This window comes from Phragmites australis, chromosome 7, assembly GCF_958298935.1.
Source record: "Phragmites australis chromosome 7, lpPhrAust1.1, whole genome shotgun sequence".
Taxonomy (NCBI): Eukaryota; Viridiplantae; Streptophyta; class Magnoliopsida; order Poales; family Poaceae; genus Phragmites; species Phragmites australis.
This window is the reverse complement of record NC_084927.1, coordinates 35,358,137-35,378,058: the sequence shown is the minus strand read 5'-3', so window position 1 is coordinate 35,378,058 and position 19,922 is coordinate 35,358,137. Positions and strand designations below refer to the sequence as shown.

At 42.8% G+C, this 19,922-nt stretch overlaps 3 protein-coding genes across 4 annotated transcripts; 1 reads left to right on the top strand and 2 right to left on the bottom strand.

Moving 5' to 3' along the window:
* Positions 1-2,206: 2,206 nt before the first annotated feature.
* LOC133925051 (anthocyanidin reductase ((2S)-flavan-3-ol-forming)-like) lies at positions 2,207-3,993 on the bottom strand. Of its 2 annotated transcripts, XM_062370869.1 has the most exons (6): positions 3,748-3,993; positions 3,458-3,624; positions 3,088-3,288; positions 2,804-2,963; positions 2,491-2,710; positions 2,207-2,410 (listed from the first exon to the last, which is right to left on the bottom strand). In XM_062370869.1, the coding sequence occupies exons 1-6, from the start codon at positions 3,866-3,868 to the stop codon at positions 2,263-2,265; spliced, it is 1,017 nt and encodes a 338-aa protein (XP_062226853.1). In that variant the 5' UTR covers positions 3,869-3,993; the 3' UTR covers positions 2,207-2,262. The 2 variants fall into 2 exon arrangements, with proteins under 2 accessions (XP_062226853.1, XP_062226852.1); XM_062370868.1 differs by having other exon boundaries at positions 2,491-2,963.
* A 1,377-nt stretch (positions 3,994-5,370) lies between these two features.
* LOC133925049 (uncharacterized) lies at positions 5,371-10,635 on the bottom strand. Its single transcript, XM_062370866.1, has 15 exons — positions 10,138-10,635; positions 9,280-9,456; positions 9,044-9,168; positions 8,836-8,971; positions 8,575-8,724; positions 8,408-8,461; positions 8,205-8,300; positions 8,041-8,100; positions 7,869-7,943; positions 7,724-7,777; positions 7,118-7,219; positions 6,343-7,026; positions 6,015-6,146; positions 5,795-5,902; positions 5,371-5,671 (listed from the first exon to the last, which is right to left on the bottom strand). Exons 1-15 carry the CDS (start codon positions 10,546-10,548, stop codon positions 5,522-5,524), a joined length of 2,514 nt encoding a protein of 837 aa, XP_062226850.1. The 5' UTR covers positions 10,549-10,635; the 3' UTR covers positions 5,371-5,521.
* A 3,834-nt stretch (positions 10,636-14,469) lies between these two features.
* On the top strand, positions 14,470-19,922 carry LOC133925050 (kinesin-like protein KIN-14H). The gene is made up of 17 exons (XM_062370867.1): positions 14,470-14,849; positions 14,960-15,190; positions 15,275-15,419; positions 15,552-15,661; positions 15,741-15,860; positions 15,980-16,183; positions 16,376-16,585; positions 16,659-16,733; positions 16,836-16,982; positions 17,122-17,263; positions 17,361-17,470; positions 18,049-18,207; positions 18,294-18,496; positions 18,741-18,822; positions 19,010-19,114; positions 19,201-19,305; positions 19,404-19,922. Exons 1-17 carry the CDS (start codon positions 14,814-14,816, stop codon positions 19,581-19,583), a joined length of 2,364 nt encoding a protein of 787 aa, XP_062226851.1. The 5' UTR covers positions 14,470-14,813; the 3' UTR covers positions 19,584-19,922.

The following is a 19,922-nucleotide window of genomic DNA, read 5'->3' as shown; positions in this document are numbered from 1 at the left end:
AAGTTGCCACTCGTCACATAACACGCCGTCTTCCGGTCACCTGCGGCCATCTTGGCAGAGAGAACGAGGATTGGGTCTCGATCGAGAGGATTCGAACACTGCTCAGGTAGTTTGCGTGGTTCCTATGGTTGTAAGACGCGCGTTGTATGCACAGCGAAATTGCTGTGGCTGTGCGCGCGTGCGACTTGCTGCGGCCGCGCGCGTGCTCGCTCAGTCGCTAGGTTTTTTTTTTTTTTTTGTTTTGCTGCGAACGGGCAAAGGGGTAGATGACAAGTTTGACAACATCAACGTACGCACGAGAGCATATTTGTTTTAACTATTCATGAAAATATCAGATCTTTATGGGGTTGAAAGATGCATAATTGTCCTTGGAAAACGACGATGTACCAACTGTTGTCGTTTGTGATGTCGCGGCGGCGCAGTCAAAACCTACACACTCTGTGCGTTCGTACCTGTGCCAAGGGTCGCCGGCCGGGTGGCGTCGTTGGACGGTGCTACTTATCAAGTGGCCGAACACAACAACCCTGGCCTCAACGCCCTATGACCTGGACGTGCTGCTTGGCGCCCGCGCGCGGGTCATGACGACGGCCGGGCGCCTGCAGTTCTCCGGCGTGCGCGGTAGCCACGTATACTTCCCGACGATTGGCTGCAACCACCAGCCGCCGGCCGGTCATTTTTCTCCCGTAATGGTCTCTGTGTCAAGCTCGTGCATGCGCTGTCTACTCCTATATTAGTAGGAGCCTCATAAATTTCAAATGTCTGAAATTTAGAAGGCACCAATGGGGTGACAACGAGGTTAGAGTTTTTGGGTTGTCGGTGGTCGCTTTCTGGTGGGTGGTAGACTTAGAGGGAGATCGATAGGTAATGGATTGGTCTAGTGAGAAGGTGGGCGGGGGTGACAGTGATGGTGACGGAAGACTGCTGATAGGTCGGTGTCAGGATAGAAAAGGTCTAAAACGGAGAGATTAGTATAGCGAGGGTGACGGACGTGAATCTAGTATCGGTACACCGCCGGAGACGATTGGAAGTGGACGAGAAGCAAGGCAGAGAGCCGACGTCGGGAGGAATAAGAAGACAACGATTTTGTTGGGAGCAAGAAGAAATAGATAATCCGTCCGATGTTGATCCGACGGTTAAGATGGTCGACTGACATATATTTCGTTTTCAAACACCTGATGTATAAAAACATCCATATTAGTGCTGCATGCGGAAGCGATAGATGCGCGCCACCGAACCACCGGCTCCTCGATCGATCCGACGATGCATGCGGTGACGAAGCGGCCGCGGCGCTTGCGTAAAATTTTACTAGCTAGCCAGCAACGTGCAACATGCGGATGCTCGTGTCGTGGTCTGTACGCGAGCACGTGGTAGATTGTAACCGAAGCATGCGAGGAACACGGAGTTTTAACAAAAAAAAATTATTTCCAAATAATGGTTCAGACGTTCAGTCAAAGTCACTTTCGTCATCATGCGATAGCTGGGTGTTGGGAGAGTACTCCTAGTCTCCTACCAAGTTCTCTGATTTTTTAAGGGAGAGAGATTCGTTCTATTTGTTTGCTGAGACGTGAAGCCTTCAAGTATGGATGATTCCAGGTCTGAACAGCTGAAAAATCGGGCTGTGATCCGACACGGAATGTAGATTTGAACCCATCTCTTGCATGGGCTCAACATAAAGTTATTAGGCCCATATATGGTTGTGTAAAGAAAATAGACTTTTGGGCCTACTAAAGCAGGGTCTCTAGGATGACCGGATTTGCTACTTCTCATCCTCATTGAACTTCATTGCCACAAGGCATCTTTAAGTACATATTCCAAGTATAGAGTATGGATTCTCGCAATAATCCCACAAAGACCTAACCGGTAAGATAAAGACCAATAGCAATCAATGGCGTAGTATGGACTTTTTTAACTTTGTTTTAATAACGTAATAGATGGAAATGGATTCCTACGACAAATACAAGTGTATTTCAAAATTTGGCTGTAGCAGTGTGCGGGTAATTTGATTAGTTTGAACTACTTGTGGGTGATTTGAATCTACGATCGGAAGCACAAGTTACTACTGAAAGAAATACGGGAACAGAAAGTGCATTCCGAATTCAGACCAAAAGCATTTTTCTTTTCTTTTCGAAGTGACAAAAGTACAGAACCGCATCTTATAAACTGACTGAGCCACCACTAAGCTCAGCGTACCAGTAGCATACACTTATTTTGCAACCACATGGTGGACTTGTGATCACCGATCCAAAGCAGAGGAGCATCTCGTCAGTTGGGCAGAATCCCCAGGGCCTTGCCGTACTCGACGACGTCATCGTATATGTCGTCCAGCGTCTTGTACTTGTACTCGAACCCTTCTCTGACCAGCTTCGCGGACGACAGGCAGACTCTCGGCTTCTCGAGGAGCTCGCCGGAGCTGCAAAGTGAAAGCACACGATCACTCATGATCAGTCGAAAGCAAGCGTCAGAATTCAGAGCTCTGGAGCCGATTCTTACAGCAGACTTGTTTTCACGCTGTACTGCGGGTACTTGTCTGCCAGGAAACGTGCGAGCTCAACGATGGCCGCGTTGATGCTGCAGCAGATGTACCTCCCCGAGGCCGCCTCCTCCTCTGCGACGAACATCTCGGCGCGGCAGAGGTCGTCGACGTGAGCCATCGGCACGCAACCGGTGGACGTCTCGATGCCTTTCAGCACGCCGAACGCTGCCTCGTCGCCTGAAACCATGCAAGTCGTGTGACAGAAAGAGAACGTGAGAAGCTGAGAAGGCTCTTGCTGCATCTTTCGGTCAGTTGGCGCTTCGATCTCACCCGATAGCAAGGAGAGGCTGGCGGGCACGCTCGTGTGGATCTTTCTTGCCGGTGCCGCGCCGACGGTGAGGACGGGGCACACGGTGACCAGGCTGATGCCGTGCTCCTGCGCGAACATGCACGCTTCCTTCTCCAGGAGCACCTTGGAGACCGGGTACCCCTGCGATGCGATGCGATGCAAGCACGTCGCCGTGCTTAATTACCATCGGCAAATGGTTTTGCATGACCGGAATGACACTACTTTCCGTGGACAGGACAGGACTGAACATGTGCATGTGTACTACCCAGGGACCGGTCTTGTTGGCGGTGAGGTGCTCGACGTCGGACCAGGACTCCTCGTCCAGCACATGGCCGTCGCCTTGCAGCTGCCTGCTGGAGACTGCGGCCGCCGATGAGGTCAGGATCACGCGCTTCACCGTCCTAGCTTTCACGCACGACCTCATGACGCTGAGGGTTCCTCGGACAGCAGGCTCGATCAGTTCTTTCTGCCATCACCGAATCGAGCAAGTGAAAACAGCATGCCATCAGAAAAGAATAGCAAGGCTCAGAAAGTGGGTGGCAACTTGAACAATGCATCCCATCTGCTAGACCGACCAGAAATGGCAACGCGACGGTGAAGTTAAAACAAAAACCAGTGTGGCGACGTTTGTGCACCTCAGGATTCTTCGAGTGGAGGTTCACCGGAGCGGCGATGAGGAAGGCGAAGTCGCAGCCTGCAACGGCCTCGTCGAAGCTGCCTTCCTCGTCCAAGTCGGCGCGGAGGATCTCTAAGGGGCCAAGCGCCTGCAGATCCTTGAGGTGGGAGTTCTTGGCCATGTCATCTGGGGTTCAGAGTCAGAACAAAGAATAAAAATTCGAGTTAGAATAAAAAGTATGCCTCGCACTTTCAGAGGAAGGACCGGCGACGAAACACTGAACTGAAAAGAGGGATCAAGGAAGCGAACCGGGGTTCCTGACCGTCGTCTTGACGGCGTACCCTTTCTCCAGCAGCATCTTGATGAGCGCGGAGGCGATGTACCCGTTCCCTCCGGTGACGCACGCCATCTTCCTGTCGCCCGCCGACATGGCCGCCGACCACCACCACTCCCGAGTCTCTGACAAAGGGAAAGAGGATTCGCTTGCTCACTCGCTAGATTTCGAACAGTGAGACTCGCCTGTGACATCCCCGAGCCTTCATTATATACTGACGAGTAGGCAGGCACAAGCAGATGGACAAGCAGATGAACGGGCTCAGCCGTGGGCATCTGGAGAGAGAGTTGGGGCTGCGGCCACCGGCAGGTCAATTTCACAGGACAGAAGAACAGATGTCCTAGAGACATTCTGGCATTCGGCAATGGCAGATGCCGCGTACCGTCAGTGTTACCACCACCTGCTGTTTGACCAGGCGTTGGGAATCTTGGATCTTCTTAAAAATAGTCAACCATGTCAGTTGAAGCTTACCTAGATTGCCCCGTACGTGCTACAAAAGTCATCTCAGCATAACTGATCTGACCGAGCTTCTGGTGTATGATAAGATGCGCACAAAAAGTTACTGAAGGAAATGTACAGTAGCAAAAAAGGGGCAGTTAAATATGGGGATAAATGCAAAAACCCCCCCCAAAAGTCACTTGGATTTTGACTTTCCCCCCCAAAAGTTGTTTTGTTGCAAAAAAACCCCCCAAATGTTTGATTTTGTTGCAAAAACACCCCCAAAAATTCAAAACAAAATTTAAAAAATCACAAAAAATTCTAAAAAAAAAACTAGAGACAATTATAAGACCTTTTGTGAAATTTGTTTTAAAAAATAATATCCTTTGCATCATATTTCATGGAGAGTAAGTTTGAAAAAAAAGAAAAACTTGCAACTCATTTATTAATTCGAGTTAAATGCATAGTTAATTATTTACTAATCCAAAAATCATGAAACAAAATTTTTTAGTCTTCTTACATGATCCTCTATCTTGTAAAAATACATGAAATCTTGAATTAGTTATTGTAACGTGCAGGATTGAGTAAATGTGTTACAGATAGATTAATTCATAACTAATCCATAACACCCCCAAAATTAGTGAAACCACTTTTATTAGTTTACTTAAACAATTATTTGTGTAGGAAAAATAATGGTAGACATGAAAAAGTTAAAATAACATGAGTTAATAAATGAGTTGCACATTTATCTTTTTTTTCCAAACTTCCTCTCCATGAAATATGATGCAAAGGATATTATTTTTGAAAACAAATTTCACAGAAGATCTTAGAATTGTCTTTAGTTTTTTTTTAGAATTTTTGAATGATTTTTTTTGTTTTTTAAATTTTTAGGGGGTTTTTTGCAACAAAGTCAAACTTTTAGGGGGTTTTTTGCAACAAAATAACTTTTGGGGGGGAAAGTCAAAATCCAAGTGACTTTTGGGGGGGTTTTTGCAGTTTTCCCTTAAATATGGATTCAAATAGTGTTTTCCAGATTCTGTCAGATAATGTAATCCATAGAAAAATTTCAAGAACAGTTAACTTGGCTGAGCATATGCCTAGTATGATGCAAGCAGTGCAGAACCTGGCTGAAAATTTGAGAAGCCTATCACACGTGGCACTGAAAACAAAAGATCCCGACCTTTCATAAAATCTTGGGCTCGGTGCAAAACAAATATTCTATGGAAACATTATCTGACAACAGTAACAATTACAAGAATAAAAAAAATTGCCATTGGGCTACAGGGACTGCGGATAATCAAGTATTGAGTCTCATTTCCACGCCTTCCGGCCCCTGAACTGATTCCCGGAGCGTTTGCGCTTTTCCTTCTTCTCCTGCCGAGAACGTGCTGCCTTTGCTCTAGTTGCAGCCAGAGGCATCCTCTTCTTGTGCTGTTTCTGCTTATTGCTCAGGCCACCGGTCTAAAAGACAGTATGGATTATGCAATCAGACAAGGGTATAAAAAAACAAAAGGTCACAAGGAAGCATTTGCCAGAATGGTACAAAAGCATGCTTTCACCAGAAACAGACGAGTAGCAGTTTACCTTTTTCTGTTTCGCAGCCGTCGCCGCAATGTACTTTCCTCTATCCTCTCTTCCAGCTTTCACTAACTCTAATCTTTCTGCTTTCGAAAGCTTTCTTCTGATGTGAGCCTGCATAAAAAAAGTTTATGCACGTCAAACGTGTGCCTGCCTCTGTGTGTGTGTGTGTGTGCGTGTGTGTGTGTGTGAGAGAGAGAGAGAGAGAGAGAGAGAGAGAGAGCACCTCAAGCTGAGCTGGATCAACCCGCTTCAAACTAAGCTGGTCAGAAGATGGAATCTTAAAGGTTGCTGATTTTGTGTCACAACCCTTGCTTAGACCATGTTGAGCCAAAGCCAGCTTTGCCTCTTTCTTTGCCTGAAACTCAAAACTTTCTTTAAGACATCCATCTAACTATCTAAGAACATTATACAAGCTAATTTAGTTTCAGAGATAAGTGACTTCTCTCTTTCCAATAGGCATGCCGAACTTCACAGTTTGAACATATCTTTTAAGTGAATGTATCAGAAAAATTAAGTAGTGAAGATCTATTGGCCATCTGAAATCCACATACCTTGAGCTCTTTGATACGCTTAAAATCTTCATCCGATAAAATTTTACCAGCTTCACCCAATGAAACTTCAACCTTCTTGGCTCCTGCAAATCTCTTCAGAGCTCTAAGGCTTGCATCAGCAGCATTTAGTTGTCCAATATAATCACTTAACTTCCTCTTCTGCACCTTAGAGCTGCTGCCTTTTGACTTATCTTCCTCATCACTGTCTTCATCCTGATCTGAACCTTCATCCTCTGAATCAAGTATGCTTTCATTCAGTTCATCATCATCATCTTTATCCTCATCAGATATATCAGTATCACCATCCATATCAGAGTCATCTTCTAGTTCCTCATCATTTTCATCGCTATTGTGGTCAGATTTATCTTGACCCTCATCTGTATCATCTTCCCCGGATACTTCATCTTCCTCTTTGGTATCTTCATTGGCATCAAGTTTCTTTGTATCAGATGAACCATCAATATTTTCTTCTGTTCCAAGTGCAGATGGCAAGTCTACCTCATTATCATAATCAAAATCATCAGACTCGTCGTCTGAGCCTTCCCCTTCCGATGAAATATTTTCATCTAACAACTCAGCACCAGGCACGTCGCTAGCAACAGTGACTTCTCCAAATGCTTTTGGCTGAGCCTTTGGATCAACAGGACGGCCACGGTCCTTCTTGACTAGCAATGATGGGCAGATCTGAACTTCAATTAACAGAGGTTTAGTGATAACTGACAAGGAGTTTCAACATACAGAAAAACTTAACAAAATTTGCAAGAAAAGACCTGACCTCTCTGAACAAAGTGACCAGTGAACGAGCAGCAATGGAAACAGCTTTCTCATGGGACTTTTTGTACAAAACGAGGTCTTGGAGCAGATCCTCGTTCATCATCTGCGGGTTTAATGGAAGTGTGGAGGAAGTAAGCAAGATAAGTGCAACAACGATAACACATGTACATCTCTCCAGATATTCTAGAATACACAGGAATCTCAGACCTGCATGTGTGTTCTATATCAAGTAGCAACAGCCCCAAACAAAATCTTTACAGCTCAAAACTAGAAATAATGGCAGACTAGCACAAACTAAAACTGTTCGTGAGTATATGTATCTTCATTTAATGACATGCTTGAATTTTTTAGTAGCACAAGCATCAGAAGCTTTTCGGTCTATCAGTCATCAGTACAGAAAACCAAACAAACACTGGTGAAAAAAATGATCTAAGGTTTCCTCTGCTTCTTTGAGGGTGTGTAGGGAAAGAATAATACGTCACATATGAAACACAGCTAACAAAAGAACCAGAGTTCAGCGAATACAGAGCACTTAAGGGATGTCTAGTCAGTAGCATTACAGACAAGAGCACAAATTTGAGGCATCCAAACAGCTTAAGGTACCTACCAAAGGCATTCTCATGCAGATCTCTCTCACAACATTCAAGCCAACAGCAATAGCCTAAAAGGAGTAAACTTAGACATAAGCTCATGTAGCCATGTCAGCTGGAAGAATATGTATATTTCGTATGCTCAATAAGAGTCATGCAAACCTCTGGGCGAGATCGATCATGCACAAATTGATTTACTATCTGCTTGAACAGTGGTTCAACAGCATCCGGAGGTACCTAAAATTTAAACATATTATTTTTTGCATTCAGAAAAAGCAATATAAGTGGCACCATTAATTGCAAAAGGAATGAGCTTATGAAGCGGTAGTGCAACCATATCATGGCAGGCTTGAACTGCTGCAGCAAGTAAAGTTGTCACGTCTCTTTGATGAGGCTGCATGCACAGGTACAAAACATTATAACCAGAGTTAGTATAAAAAAACTAGATGGCGTTTCAACGGTTGATGCAAACAAAAAATACCACGTTAAATAACATACTTGAACATATCTTTGAAGATATGGGTAGAAATTCAGCAAAACCAAGTGATGCAGCCCAATAGTCCTCGCAATAACTTTTAACATCATCATCCTTACCTGCAAGGGAACGGATTTTCTTTAAGCTTTAATGCTTGATGTTTTATTGAAGATAAGGTGGAAGAAAGCATTGGTTATGTTATCAATGTCGAAGAAATGAGGATGACCTCGAATCGCTCATTGCATTTCTGCAGCCGAGAGAAAAGCTTCTCAGCAAAACCCTATCGGCAAAAAAAAACACATTTCAGCATAATAGAATAGTGCACTTCGTCAATAACAATTGGATGTGTCATTTAAGGTGGTAACAGCATGAACAGTAGTGTCACTACCGCACCTGGGGATCCTTTAAATATGTCAGGGGTGAATAGTAACTGGAACCAGTCTCTGCAGTAGATTTTCGCTGTTGCCTTTTCATGCTACGGATAACACGTTGCAATTTAGCTTTCTTCTTTTTCTTACTAGCAGCAGTGCCCTTGTGGTTTGCCTGAGAATTCATATACCAACAGAAGACAAACAGTGCATCAGAAAGGGCAAAGTAAATCAAGAATATCTAAATATTATTGGTTGAGGCACAATGATTGAACATTTAAATCACCTTGTAAACATCCTCTTTACTAAGTATAACTTGTGGGTTTTGATTTGCTTCATCTTCGCTGCTTGATGCATCACTGTCATCCTCTTGTTCAGCATTTTCATATCCAAGAAGGAATGAAATAGCAGCTATCATAATCCTGCATGTATCGACAATCGTTTAGGTGGCAAGCATACAATAGCAAATCCTAGGATGTTCTGGCAGCAAGTACCTAGAAGAAGGATGGAAACAGGCATTGCATATTGCATTTGTTGTGCGTTCATCAAACCAGACCCTCCGACGGTGAAGATCACACAGAATAGTAAATGCCCTCTTAGCTCGCAACTCTTCTTCTGCCTGAAAAACACGAGGTGAGACTAAATGTGGTTGGAGAAAAACAAATACATATGTTTTCCAATATGCAAAACCTGATAGTACTGATCAATGCACTTATGAGATGTTGCAAACCTGTAAGAATTTGAAAAGGATGTTTTGCAGTTTACGATTCCTGGATTCATTCTTGCTCTTTTGATTCATCCTCCTAATACTGTGTACAATATGCGAAAATGCTAGCTTTTTGACAGCTCGGTCTCCAATAACTTGAAGCTCCACAAATAACTCTACTGTGTCCTCAAGATCAACAATCTGAACATTTTTTCAGCGAGAGAGAGAGAGAGAGATAAAGATGGAATAAAAAGGGATTAGATTTCGATGGGGCACAAGATGTGAAATTAATCAGTTAATGAGCAAGGATAAAAAATATTTTCACCTAGTATCAATAACCAACCCTAAAAAATTATAGTTTGTAATATCTATACTCCCACTGCTTAGTTGAATGAGAGTACTTAATACTGTGCAAGTCTCGCAAAAGTTACCTAAGAGTATATGTAATAGACTCACGTCTTTTAATCAGAACCAAAGCTTTATTGATGTGAGACCTTCACGATACAAAAACATGCCGACAAGAAATGGAATCAAAATATGGAACTTTCTGTTTAGAAGAAGATAAGAGTCACTAGAATAGAACATGAACTTGTCATTTCGTAACATCAACATGAATACATAATCAGTGAAAAGCCCATTTGCCTAATTTGTTGGCATCCTTCAACTAAGCCAACCAGAAGATCTGTATGTTCTGCACAGTTAGGTGCCTAACACAAGGACATCTAAATCCACATAAATTGAACCAACATATGTTTGCAATGCTAAAATCCACTCACAGAAAAACTTCCTACCTATTCGTCACCAAAACAAACAGAAGCTCACACGGCCAAACCTATCAGATTTTGATAAAAACTAATAACAATGACACGAAAGAACTCTTACCTTCCGATTCACCAGCAGTATTAGCGCCTGCACAAGGTGCGCCCGAAGCCCCGGAGGCAAACCGCGCGCGTTGGTGTCGAGCAAACCCCCAATCTGGTCCGGCAAATCGGCGAGGTCATCCGGGTAGAACGGCGCGACATGGGCGAGGAACAGCGCGAGGTCGCCGAGCTCCTTCGCCACCTCCCCTCCGCCGCCCGAGGAGGAGGTGGTGGCCAGCGCCGCCTGCTGCCGGAAGAGGAACACCGAGGACTCGAAGTGGCGGTGGAGCTGGCGGAGCTCCTCCTCGTAGCCCTCTGGGTCGCGCTTCATCTTCGCCTGCAGCACCGGGAGGTTATGCCGCTCGCCCGCCCCGCCGGATGCGGAAGCGGAGGCCGCCTCCGGCGTGAACGCCGGCGCGTGCTTGCGTGGCATCGGCGCGGGAAACTTGATCTCCGCCGCCGGCGACGTGCGAGGGCTAAAACCCTAGAGGCAGTTTCGTATGTCAACGAACCAGGCCGAGTCTGCCAACTTCATGGCCAATTTGGGCCTCCTGCGTGCGAGCCTAGCCCACCACGGTGCAAATAAAACCAGGCATGACGACGTGCATCGCCCGGCCGTCTCAGAGTTTTTTTTTAACATAAATAATTAAATAAATATACTCCGGATAAAAAAATTTGTAAAAATAGACTACCGCCCTCGTCAGATGCTACCGTGGTTTACCGCGGTTACTGCAAGGTGAACAGTACATCGCAAATTACTGTTCACAAGGCTATCGGTGTTTAAAATAAAAAAATTACATGTTCTATAATTCCTGCAACCCATTTTAATTAGATTCACTCAAAAATAATATGTAAAATTTAAATTAAAATTCTAAAAAAATGTTACTTTTTTAAGTTTTATTAGGATCTCAAATAAATTTTTTAAAATCTAGAAAAAATCACTAATATTCTTCTTATGCGATGGACTAATTTCCAAAATTATTTGTAGCCATATGTTATATGGTGAAAAATGAGTTTCTTTGTAATGTTCTATTTATATGCATTTTTATTATTTTATGTGATATTTTTCTTTTAATTTAATTTGATCTGGACTCATATCAAATTACTATGAAAGAGATTGTATTGAAATATGTTGGACATACATGTGTTGAGATAGCTCTCAAAAGAAAGAGACAACTGGTACTTTAAAGGCCGAGGAGAAGAAGGAGGGGTTGAAGACATCTCGCGAGAAGAGTGGTTCAACAAGTGCAGACCATTGAGTTTGTTACTACTAATGAATTTCACGTAAGGTATTCATGTGATGTATGCTACGTGTATTTGTACCGTTGTAGTTGAAGTTTATTAGGGTGTTATCAATTCAGTATGACTAGAAGTAATATAACTCGATGTACTGTCTTAGTCTTATATAATATTTCTTTGCACCATATAATCAATGGGTGTATATGCTTGAATTCAAATTAAATTAAAAGAAGAATGTCACATTAAATGATAAAAATACATATAAATAGAATATTACAAATGAACTTACTTTTTCACCATATAACATATGGCTGTAAATTATTTTAAAAATTAGTCCATTATATAAGAAGAATATTATTGAATTTTACCAGATTTTTGGAAAATTATTTGAGCCACTAACAATTGTTAGAAGTTATAAAAGTAGTATTTCTTGGAGAATTTTAGTTTAAATTCTACACATGTTTTTTGGGTGAATCCAATTAAAATAGGTTACACATGGATTATAAAACACGTAAAAAAAAATCTAAAATTTTTGGAGTAACAAAAGACTACTTTTTTATACAGAGAAAATAGAATAAAAAAATAGTCCTATAAATAGTAATCTTGGCACTACACTTTACTCAGTACCGTAACCGCCATCTAAGGAGGCGGTAAAACCACGGTAACGGACTACTTGTCGCCCTCTCATGAAGCGGTAAGGGTTTAACCGCTCTACAAGAAAGCGGTAGATGTCTATTTTTACAAATTTTTTCTTCTAAAATATATTTATTTAATTAAAAAATAAAAAAATAAAAAAACTTGTCATCTCATGGTCCGGCTTGGCCGCCCATGCCAGCTCCGCGGAACACGAAAATTCTACCAACGCACGTGGACATATAATTAATAGTACTATTTATTTATATGAAGATTCATACAAAAGAGTTAATAAAAAATTATAAAATATATAAAAAAATTAATAAATAATTAAGTATCAAATTAGAGAAATAGACAATTAAAATAGATCATACGTGCGCAAGGATACGAGATTCGGATCTCCAACTTCACCTTTGTGAAGTGTAACCGTAACTTATGAGTGTATATATAATAACTTGTATGCGTGTACTATTTACTAAAGTAACGTAGCATCAAATCGTATTTATCTATTTAAAATCAAATGGCTCATAATGTTCAAAGTTACCGTGACTTCAATTGCTCTTCAATGGGATCTCAATTCCAAAGACACACGGAATAGCATTTCCCCGCAGCAGGCATCCACCGCTGTGTCCATGCCTCCGCTCGCTCTCGGTCCAAACCACGGTCGTCGGCGGAGTTCGGAGCTCGGCCACGCGCCCGGTCGCCGTCCCCCGCGTCAGTCACCGGCCAGTATACCGCATCCACCACTGACCCACTGACCCACGGTAATGAAATCGCATGCACGCCTCGCTCGCGTCCGATGCCGTGAGACGCACCAAATCAATCGTGCACGACGCGCCGGCGCCCCGCGTGTCGGCAGCGCCTTGCTCCTCGGGCTGCACGGCGCGGTTCCCACGCCGCTTTCTGCAACCAAACGCGCGCGCCTTTCCTCTTCCCCCCTCCCGTTTCGAGGTGGTGCGTGCTCGTCACCGAGACTTTCGATCGTGCTCTCTGCAGCAACCGGCAGCTCGACCAGTCAGAAATCTCTCTCGGAGAATCTACCGATCACAGACGTTCTACGGCGCCGGTACGGCTCGTCATGTCACGAGCCGGTAGCGATGCAACAGAAACTTAATTTAAATTAGCTAGCTAGAGTCAAGGCCTCGAGAGCTTAGGCTGGCACCAAACTATTGCGAGATGTGGCACGGACCATACTGCCATGTTATCATCCTCCGTGAACTACAAGATTATACTAGCTTCACCTGCAGGGCAAGTGGGCACGCAGCTACTCTAATCTGGATTGCAAGCCACATTATCTAACCTGTCAATTCGGAATCCGGATTGATATACGCTAGCTCATAATACGGATCATAGTTCGACGGTACCTGAAGCAAGACATCCTACACTTTATGGTACATGTTCAGATCTTCAATGAGAAAAGACATTCCTTGCTAGTGTCCCTGAAGATGGTGCGGCTGTGTTGGCAATGTGGTGCTTTGGAGAAGCTTTGCAATGTACCTTCACAACTGACAGCACCGCTCACCAACCGAAGCACGCGAAAAAAAAAATTGGCTTGCAAAACTTTTTTTAGATGGGAAGTAGAAGTCAGACCCAGAAGATTTCTAATCGACCTCCAACAGTAAGTAAATCACCTGAGAAAAGGTTAGTTAAGCCCCTAGCACGACGGGACGGAACTACAGAAGCGCGATTACCGCTAATGGCTATCGCTCGCGTCGTCGTCCTCGTCCTGCAGTGAAGTGACTGAAGCCTACTACAGTTGCAGCGAAACGAAGACATGGCACCTCCACGCTGCTGACTTCCTCGTCACGCCAGGACAAAAGCGGGAGAGCAACGTCGCAACTCGCTCGACCCGGCCCAGGTTCGGCCCATCTCGAAGCCCGCGAGACGGTGGTTGACCGTTCAGCGAATGTACCGGAACTACCCCTCACATGTGAACTAAACTAAGAGACCACCATGAGCCCAGGCCGGCCTGGCATTAAACCAACGTGAGCGTTCGTTTGGTTTTGTTACGGTGGACCCTATATGCGGGATCTTCATCAGAAGTCTTAAAGGTGGATTCTCTATCGAGGTTTAATTTAATTATGGAGTTGAGTCTCTAAATTTTGTGTATGTCTGTGAGAAAGTCAGAAAAATTCTGAGCGGGTGCATGTCCGTATGAGCACGAATTGACTCGGAAGTGACACTCTGTCCTTAACAACTGAGCTAACGTTCGTTTGGTTTATAACTAATTTTACTATATATTATTTTTTAATATTAGTTTTATTATATTTTTAACAAGAAAATAAATTAATTTTAAATAAAATTTAATAAAATATTATATCAATAATAAATAAATTAACATGCGTACAAACACGTATACCCTTAAAATTTAGCCTTTAGATAAATATAGTTGCAGTGTCCGAAGCCACCCACCGCCGGCCGCTCCGGCCCGCACCAACCAGTGGCAGCCGCGTAAATATACCACCCCTGGCACGTTGGGGACGGTACCCTTGTTGTTTCGGTTCAAAATATTGCTCGCTCGGATCCTCCACGGCTCCTCCCCTCCACGCTTCTCGCTCGGATCCTAGCGAACAGGAAAATTCCTGAAAAATTGAGGCTTATTTCCCAACTCGGCGTCTCTGAATCCCTGTGAGCACCTTGGCTCCGCGATTTTCTTGAGGTTTTTCGGAGTTTTCCAGATCCAAAGTGCGAATTCGTCGGCGCTTCAAAGCCACGAGATTCTTTGCCTTCGAGTTCACTGCACCCCGCCCCAAGAAAGCTCCACCTCCCCCACCGGCGAGAAGAAAAACCTAGCTATAACCCCTAATCCCACCAGTAATCCCATCCATGGCCTCGTCGCTACCGCCTCGCGGCCCCTACGTGGTGATTTTCCTTGTCTTGTTTTTTTTTTTTTTTGGTTCTCTTGGAAATTTCTCGTTTTCATGGCTTCTAAGTTCTTGGGATGAAATGTGGTGGTGGTGGTGTTGCTGCAGAAGGAGAACTTGGGGACCCCGCGGCGGGGGATGGGGTTCAAGGTGGCACCGCCAAGGAACGTGCTGTCGGCTATCAACAACGGCGCGGCGAACGGCGGGGCGCCGTCGGCGCAGGCAGATGGCGGCGGCGGCGGGGCGGAGGCGGCGCCGGTGGTCGAGTTCAGCGGGAGGCAGGATGTGGAGCTGCTCCTTGCCGAGAAGATGAAGGGCAAGAGCAAGAACGATTTCAAGGTGGGTTTATTGGGGGGGGGTGTGTGTGTGTGTGTGTTTTGCAGATTTGGAGCCGAGTTTCTTGAATTGGTTGGATTTCCGCAGGGGAGAGTCGATCAGATGAGTGAGTACATCAAGAAGCTGAGGGCGTGCATCCGGTGGTACATGGAGTTGGAGGATGGCTATTTGGCCGAGCAGCAGAAGCTCCGAGGTGCTATGGATGCAGAGAATACCCGTCACACCGAGTTGGGTAATGAATCCTAACTCTCCTTTTCTCCTTTTCCATTTGGCTGATCTCGTGGGAATGGAAATTGAGCCCGTATGAACACAAAAGTACTCCTTAGCATTTGATGATTTTGAATTATTGTTTATCTCCTTGAAGAGGCCCACCTCAGCAATGCTATTGAAGAGCTCAAAGCTGCTAACTCGGACTTGACAAGACGTTGCGAGTCTCTAGAGGAGAGTTTGAATAAGGAGAAATCTGACAAAACGGTGAGGACATTCTTATGCCATTCTTGTGCGATATACTTCAACTAAAATTTTATTTTTTTTCCAATTTTACAAATGCCAGGTTGCTGTGGAATCTTACGAGAAAGAAAAGAAGGAAAGGGAATCAGCTGAGACTTCACGGGACTTACTCACTGTAGATCTAGAAAGGGTCGCTCATGACGCAAAGCGATTTAGTGAGCAGGTAACAGTTAATAGAATGTTTTGGGGGAAATGGTTAATGTAATGTTATGAAATACCTACATGGTTTTGTATCTTGAGACCTCTTTCTTAACATATATATGTTTTTAATTGGTAAACCAGCTAAAAATGGTTCAAGACACGAACAAAAGGCTTCAAGAATACAACACGAGCTTACAACAATACAACAGTAACCTTCAGGCTGATGCCTCAAAGAGTGGCGAGGCTATCTCAAAACTGCAAAAGGAGAAGAGCGCCATGATGGAAACTATGGCTGTTCTAAAAGAATGTAACAGCTCAATGAACACTCAGCTCGAGTCTTCTAGAGTGAGTACTTCAACAGAATAGTTTTGATAAACATTTTATGAATTTTTTGTGGTCTCATAAGGGAAACCGTGGACTGTTCATTGAATTTGGATGATATATTTTTTGTGCTTTACTTTTTTGTACATGTAGCTTTCATTATTTATTACATACATTTCTTTGTTCGAATTTGTGAAAAAATCCTAATATGCCCAGGCTTCTCAACAAGATGCTATCAGGGTGAAGGAAGAACTTAGAAAAGAAGTGGAGTGTCTTAGAGCTGAGTTGAAACAAGTTAGAGATGATCGTGACCATTCTGTTGTGCAACTGAACAGCTTGAATATTGAACTTGCTAATTGCAAGGAACTAGTTGGAAAATCTTCAATAGAATGTGAGAGCATGAGCATAAAAATATCAGCACTTGAGGTTTGTAGCTTCAAATTCATACTCATGCCTTTTGTGAATAACTATTAGGCTTACAATTATTCTGCGTTATCAGGAAGCATGCCACGCACAACAAGAACAGATTCAGACATTTCAGAAGCAGCTTGCAGTTGCAACTAAGAAGCTGAAGGTTAGAAGTAGTTTCGTATGCCCAATGTTAATTGCGGCAAATCAACGAAACATATACATTGTTTCTTTCTTTGTTGTTTGATTATATTATTCACTTATGCAGCTTGCTGATGTGACCGCGATTGAGGCGATGACAGGATATGAAGAGCAGAAGGAGAAAATAAAATATCTCGAGGAGCATCTAGCACATGCTGAGTCTCAAATTATTGAAGGTGACAAGTTACGGAAAAAACTGCACAATACTATATTGGTAATACTTAAATGCATGCTATTCTTTTATATAAGTTAATATTTATCTTTTTTCCTTTTTAGAGAAGTCATCGAGTAAAAGTTGATGTATTATTGTATATGCCTTATTTTCTAGATTTCAATTATCCACATATTTTCAGGAACTAAAAGGAAACATTAGAGTTTTCTGTCGGGTTCGACCACTTCTGTTTGAAGGTGATTCAAATGGCTCGGAAGGAGCCTCTATCTCTTATCCAACATCAGTAGAATCTGCTGGGCGTGCTATTGATTTGATCAACCAAGGTGAACTTTGTGTTCCACACAGTCATTTCTTGGGTTGCCCTATGAATTTTGGATGATGATACTAATTGGATATTGCTTTATTGTTTTTCTTATGCAGGTCAGAAACTTTCCTTCTCGTATGACAAGGTTTTTGACCATGATGCTTCACAAGAAGATGTATTTGTGGAAATATCGCAACTAGTCCAAAGCGCACTTGATGGGTACAAGGTAATAATTTTGGTGATGTATAGTATGTTATGTATGATCTTTTATCTTGTCCGTTACAAACTGTCCTTCATTCCCAACACAGTAAGCATACAATTGTGAATGTATGCATAATACTATGACTCTTTTGAGTGACCACAATATTTTCAGTGTGTTCTTTTTTTAACCCCATCATAGAAAAGTAAATGCTATTTTTAATTGTCAGCTATTGTGCTATGATTTTTTTTCTATTCATTTCGAGATATTGAACACATCTTTAGAAGCCGTGGCGGAGCTTGGTGACAAATATAGAGGGGGCCAAGCTTAGAAAACCATACGTAGTTTGATACTTTTGTTAAGTACGGAGGGGCCATGCCCCCCTTTGGCCTTGCTTAAGCTCCGCCACTGTTTAGAAGTGACATGCTTGTACTTGTTATATGTATAAACAATGATCACCTAATTTGTCACACACACACGTCATCGTCATCCTGGAGATTTTAGCTCATATTGATCAAGCCTTTCTCTAGACATCTCAGTTATATTGCTAGTATTTTTTTTCAGTTATGAAGCAATTATCATGGTTCATTTATCTCTTCATATAGGTATGCATATTTGCATATGGTCAAACTGGATCTGGTAAAACGTATACGATGATGGGCGAACCAGGCGTTGATCAAAAAGGCATCATACCTCGGTCTTTGGAGCAAATTTTTAAGACAAGTCGATGTCTAGAATCTCAAGGATGGAAATATTCTATGCAAGTTAGTATTGTAGAGCTATTTAGCTTATGAAGTGTTATATTGGTTTGTGTTGTTACTAATTAATGTATATGTGATTCATGGTGTAGGCATCGATGCTGGAAATATACAATGAGACAATTCGTGATCTGTTAACACCAGGTCGCTCGAACAGTTTTGATATAACCAACAGTAAACAATATACTATAAAGCATGACCCGCATGGGAATACAACCGTGTCTGACCTTACAGTTATTGATGTTTTCGGTATTGCTGATGTGACTTCTCTTCTTGAGAAGGCATCCCAGAGCAGGTGAGTCATTTTGATTCCATAAAATGTGTTGAACATTCAAATCTATCGATACATGTTTGCTTCAATAGAATAGACAATTATTAGTGCATTGTTTATTGTTTGCAACTTAGCATATGACCATTATTCCTTGTTCAACATTCACAACTTAATACATAGTTATTGTATCTAAGCTGGCAGTTTATAATTTGCATATATCTTTGTGTGACTACAGAAATTTATTGGATCTATCTTTGTGTGACTACAGGTCTGTCGGTAGGACCCAGATGAATGAATATTCTTCTCGGAGCCATTTTGTGTTCACGCTGAAGATATCTGGATCAAATGAGGTAGGTCAAGGCTTTCATCTGGGGTGTATCGAGCACTATACTAAATTCTTTACATAATTGTCATGTAAGACCTACAAAAATATATAGACCTTATGCTTCACCGGAATTTCAATTCTTTTTCAGACAAATATTTTGCCTACTAAATAAACATAAATGGTTGAGGATTTTTTTTTTAATCTTTTTGCAGAACACAGGCCAACAAGTCCAAGGGATTCTTAACTTGATTGATTTAGCTGGGAGTGAGCGTCTTGCTAAAAGTGGATCTACAGGTGATCGCTTGAAGGAAACTCAGGTGAGTTTTTGCTTATCACAGATTTACAATATTCTCAGTATTTGATAATGGTGTGCATTATCAATCACGTTATTTCTTTGTTTTAGGCAATTAATAAAAGCCTATCAGCTCTAAGCGACGTAATCTTTGCTATTGCAAAAGGAGATGACCATGTTCCCTTCAGAAATTCAAAACTTACGTACCTGTTGCAGGTTAGTGATTCTGTAGAAGGGGGTGCCCATTTAAATAAAAATTGTATGCTCAAGAGTGCATGTCAAATAAGTCATTAGCTTTTAACTTTTCTTTGTAGCCATGCCTTGGAGGAGACTCGAAAACTCTCATGTTTGTCAATATTTCACCGGAGGCGTCATCTGTCGGGGAGACAATATGTTCATTGAGGTTTGCTTCAAGGGTGAATGCTTGCGAGATCGGAATACCGAGACGTCACACGCAAGCCCGACCCTTCGATTCCAGGCTGAGTTATGGGTGAAGTTGCTGCAGTGCTCATGTGATTGATGATAGTGAGTTGGTTTGTGCCGCATTTGGCTGTAAAGATGACGCGCAGCTGGCTTCTTGTAACATGTACAGTAGGGCTTTGGCGATGCGCGGAGAGCAGCATGCGTATGACTGCTCACATCTTGTGACGATTCTTTTTGTTGTAGCTGATATGAGTAATATTAATTGCTACTGTATTCTCTTCAACAGCGAGTTCAAACTACTGTATTTTTTTCCTGCCATGTAGAACTCTGCTGCTGGCTTATGACCACGACACTATATACGCTAGTATTTATAATGAAATCAATTGGTACTTGGTACCATGTAACTACTA

Coding starts and splice junctions, on each gene's coding strand:
- LOC133925049 (XM_062370866.1), bottom strand. CDS start 10,548: ATGCCACGCAAGCACGCGCCGGCGTTCACGCCGGAGGCGGCCTCCGCT. Junction 8,972..9,043: donor TGTTTCCATCCTTCTTCTAG/GTACTTGCTGCC, acceptor CGATACATGCAG/GATTATGATAGCTGCTATTT. Junction 7,220..7,723: donor TCTGCATGAGAATGCCTTTG/GTAGGTACCTTA, acceptor TTAAACCCGCAG/ATGATGAACGAGGATCTGCT.
- LOC133925050 (XM_062370867.1), top strand. CDS start 14,814: ATGGCCTCGTCGCTACCGCCTCGCGGCCCCTACGTG. Junction 14,850..14,959: donor CGCCTCGCGGCCCCTACGTG/GTGATTTTCCTT, acceptor GTGTTGCTGCAG/AAGGAGAACTTGGGGACCCC. Junction 19,306..19,403: donor AACTTACGTACCTGTTGCAG/GTTAGTGATTCT, acceptor TTTTCTTTGTAG/CCATGCCTTGGAGGAGACTC.
- LOC133925051 (XM_062370868.1), bottom strand. CDS start 3,868: ATGTCGGCGGGCGACAGGAAGATGGCGTGCGTCACCGGAGGGAACGGG. Junction 3,625..3,747: donor GACGACGGTCAGGAACCCCG/GTTCGCTTCCTT, acceptor TCTGAACCCCAG/ATGACATGGCCAAGAACTCC. Junction 2,411..2,490: donor AGCGTGAAAACAAGTCTGCT/GTAAGAATCGGC, acceptor TTCACTTTGCAG/CTCCGGCGAGCTCCTCGAGA.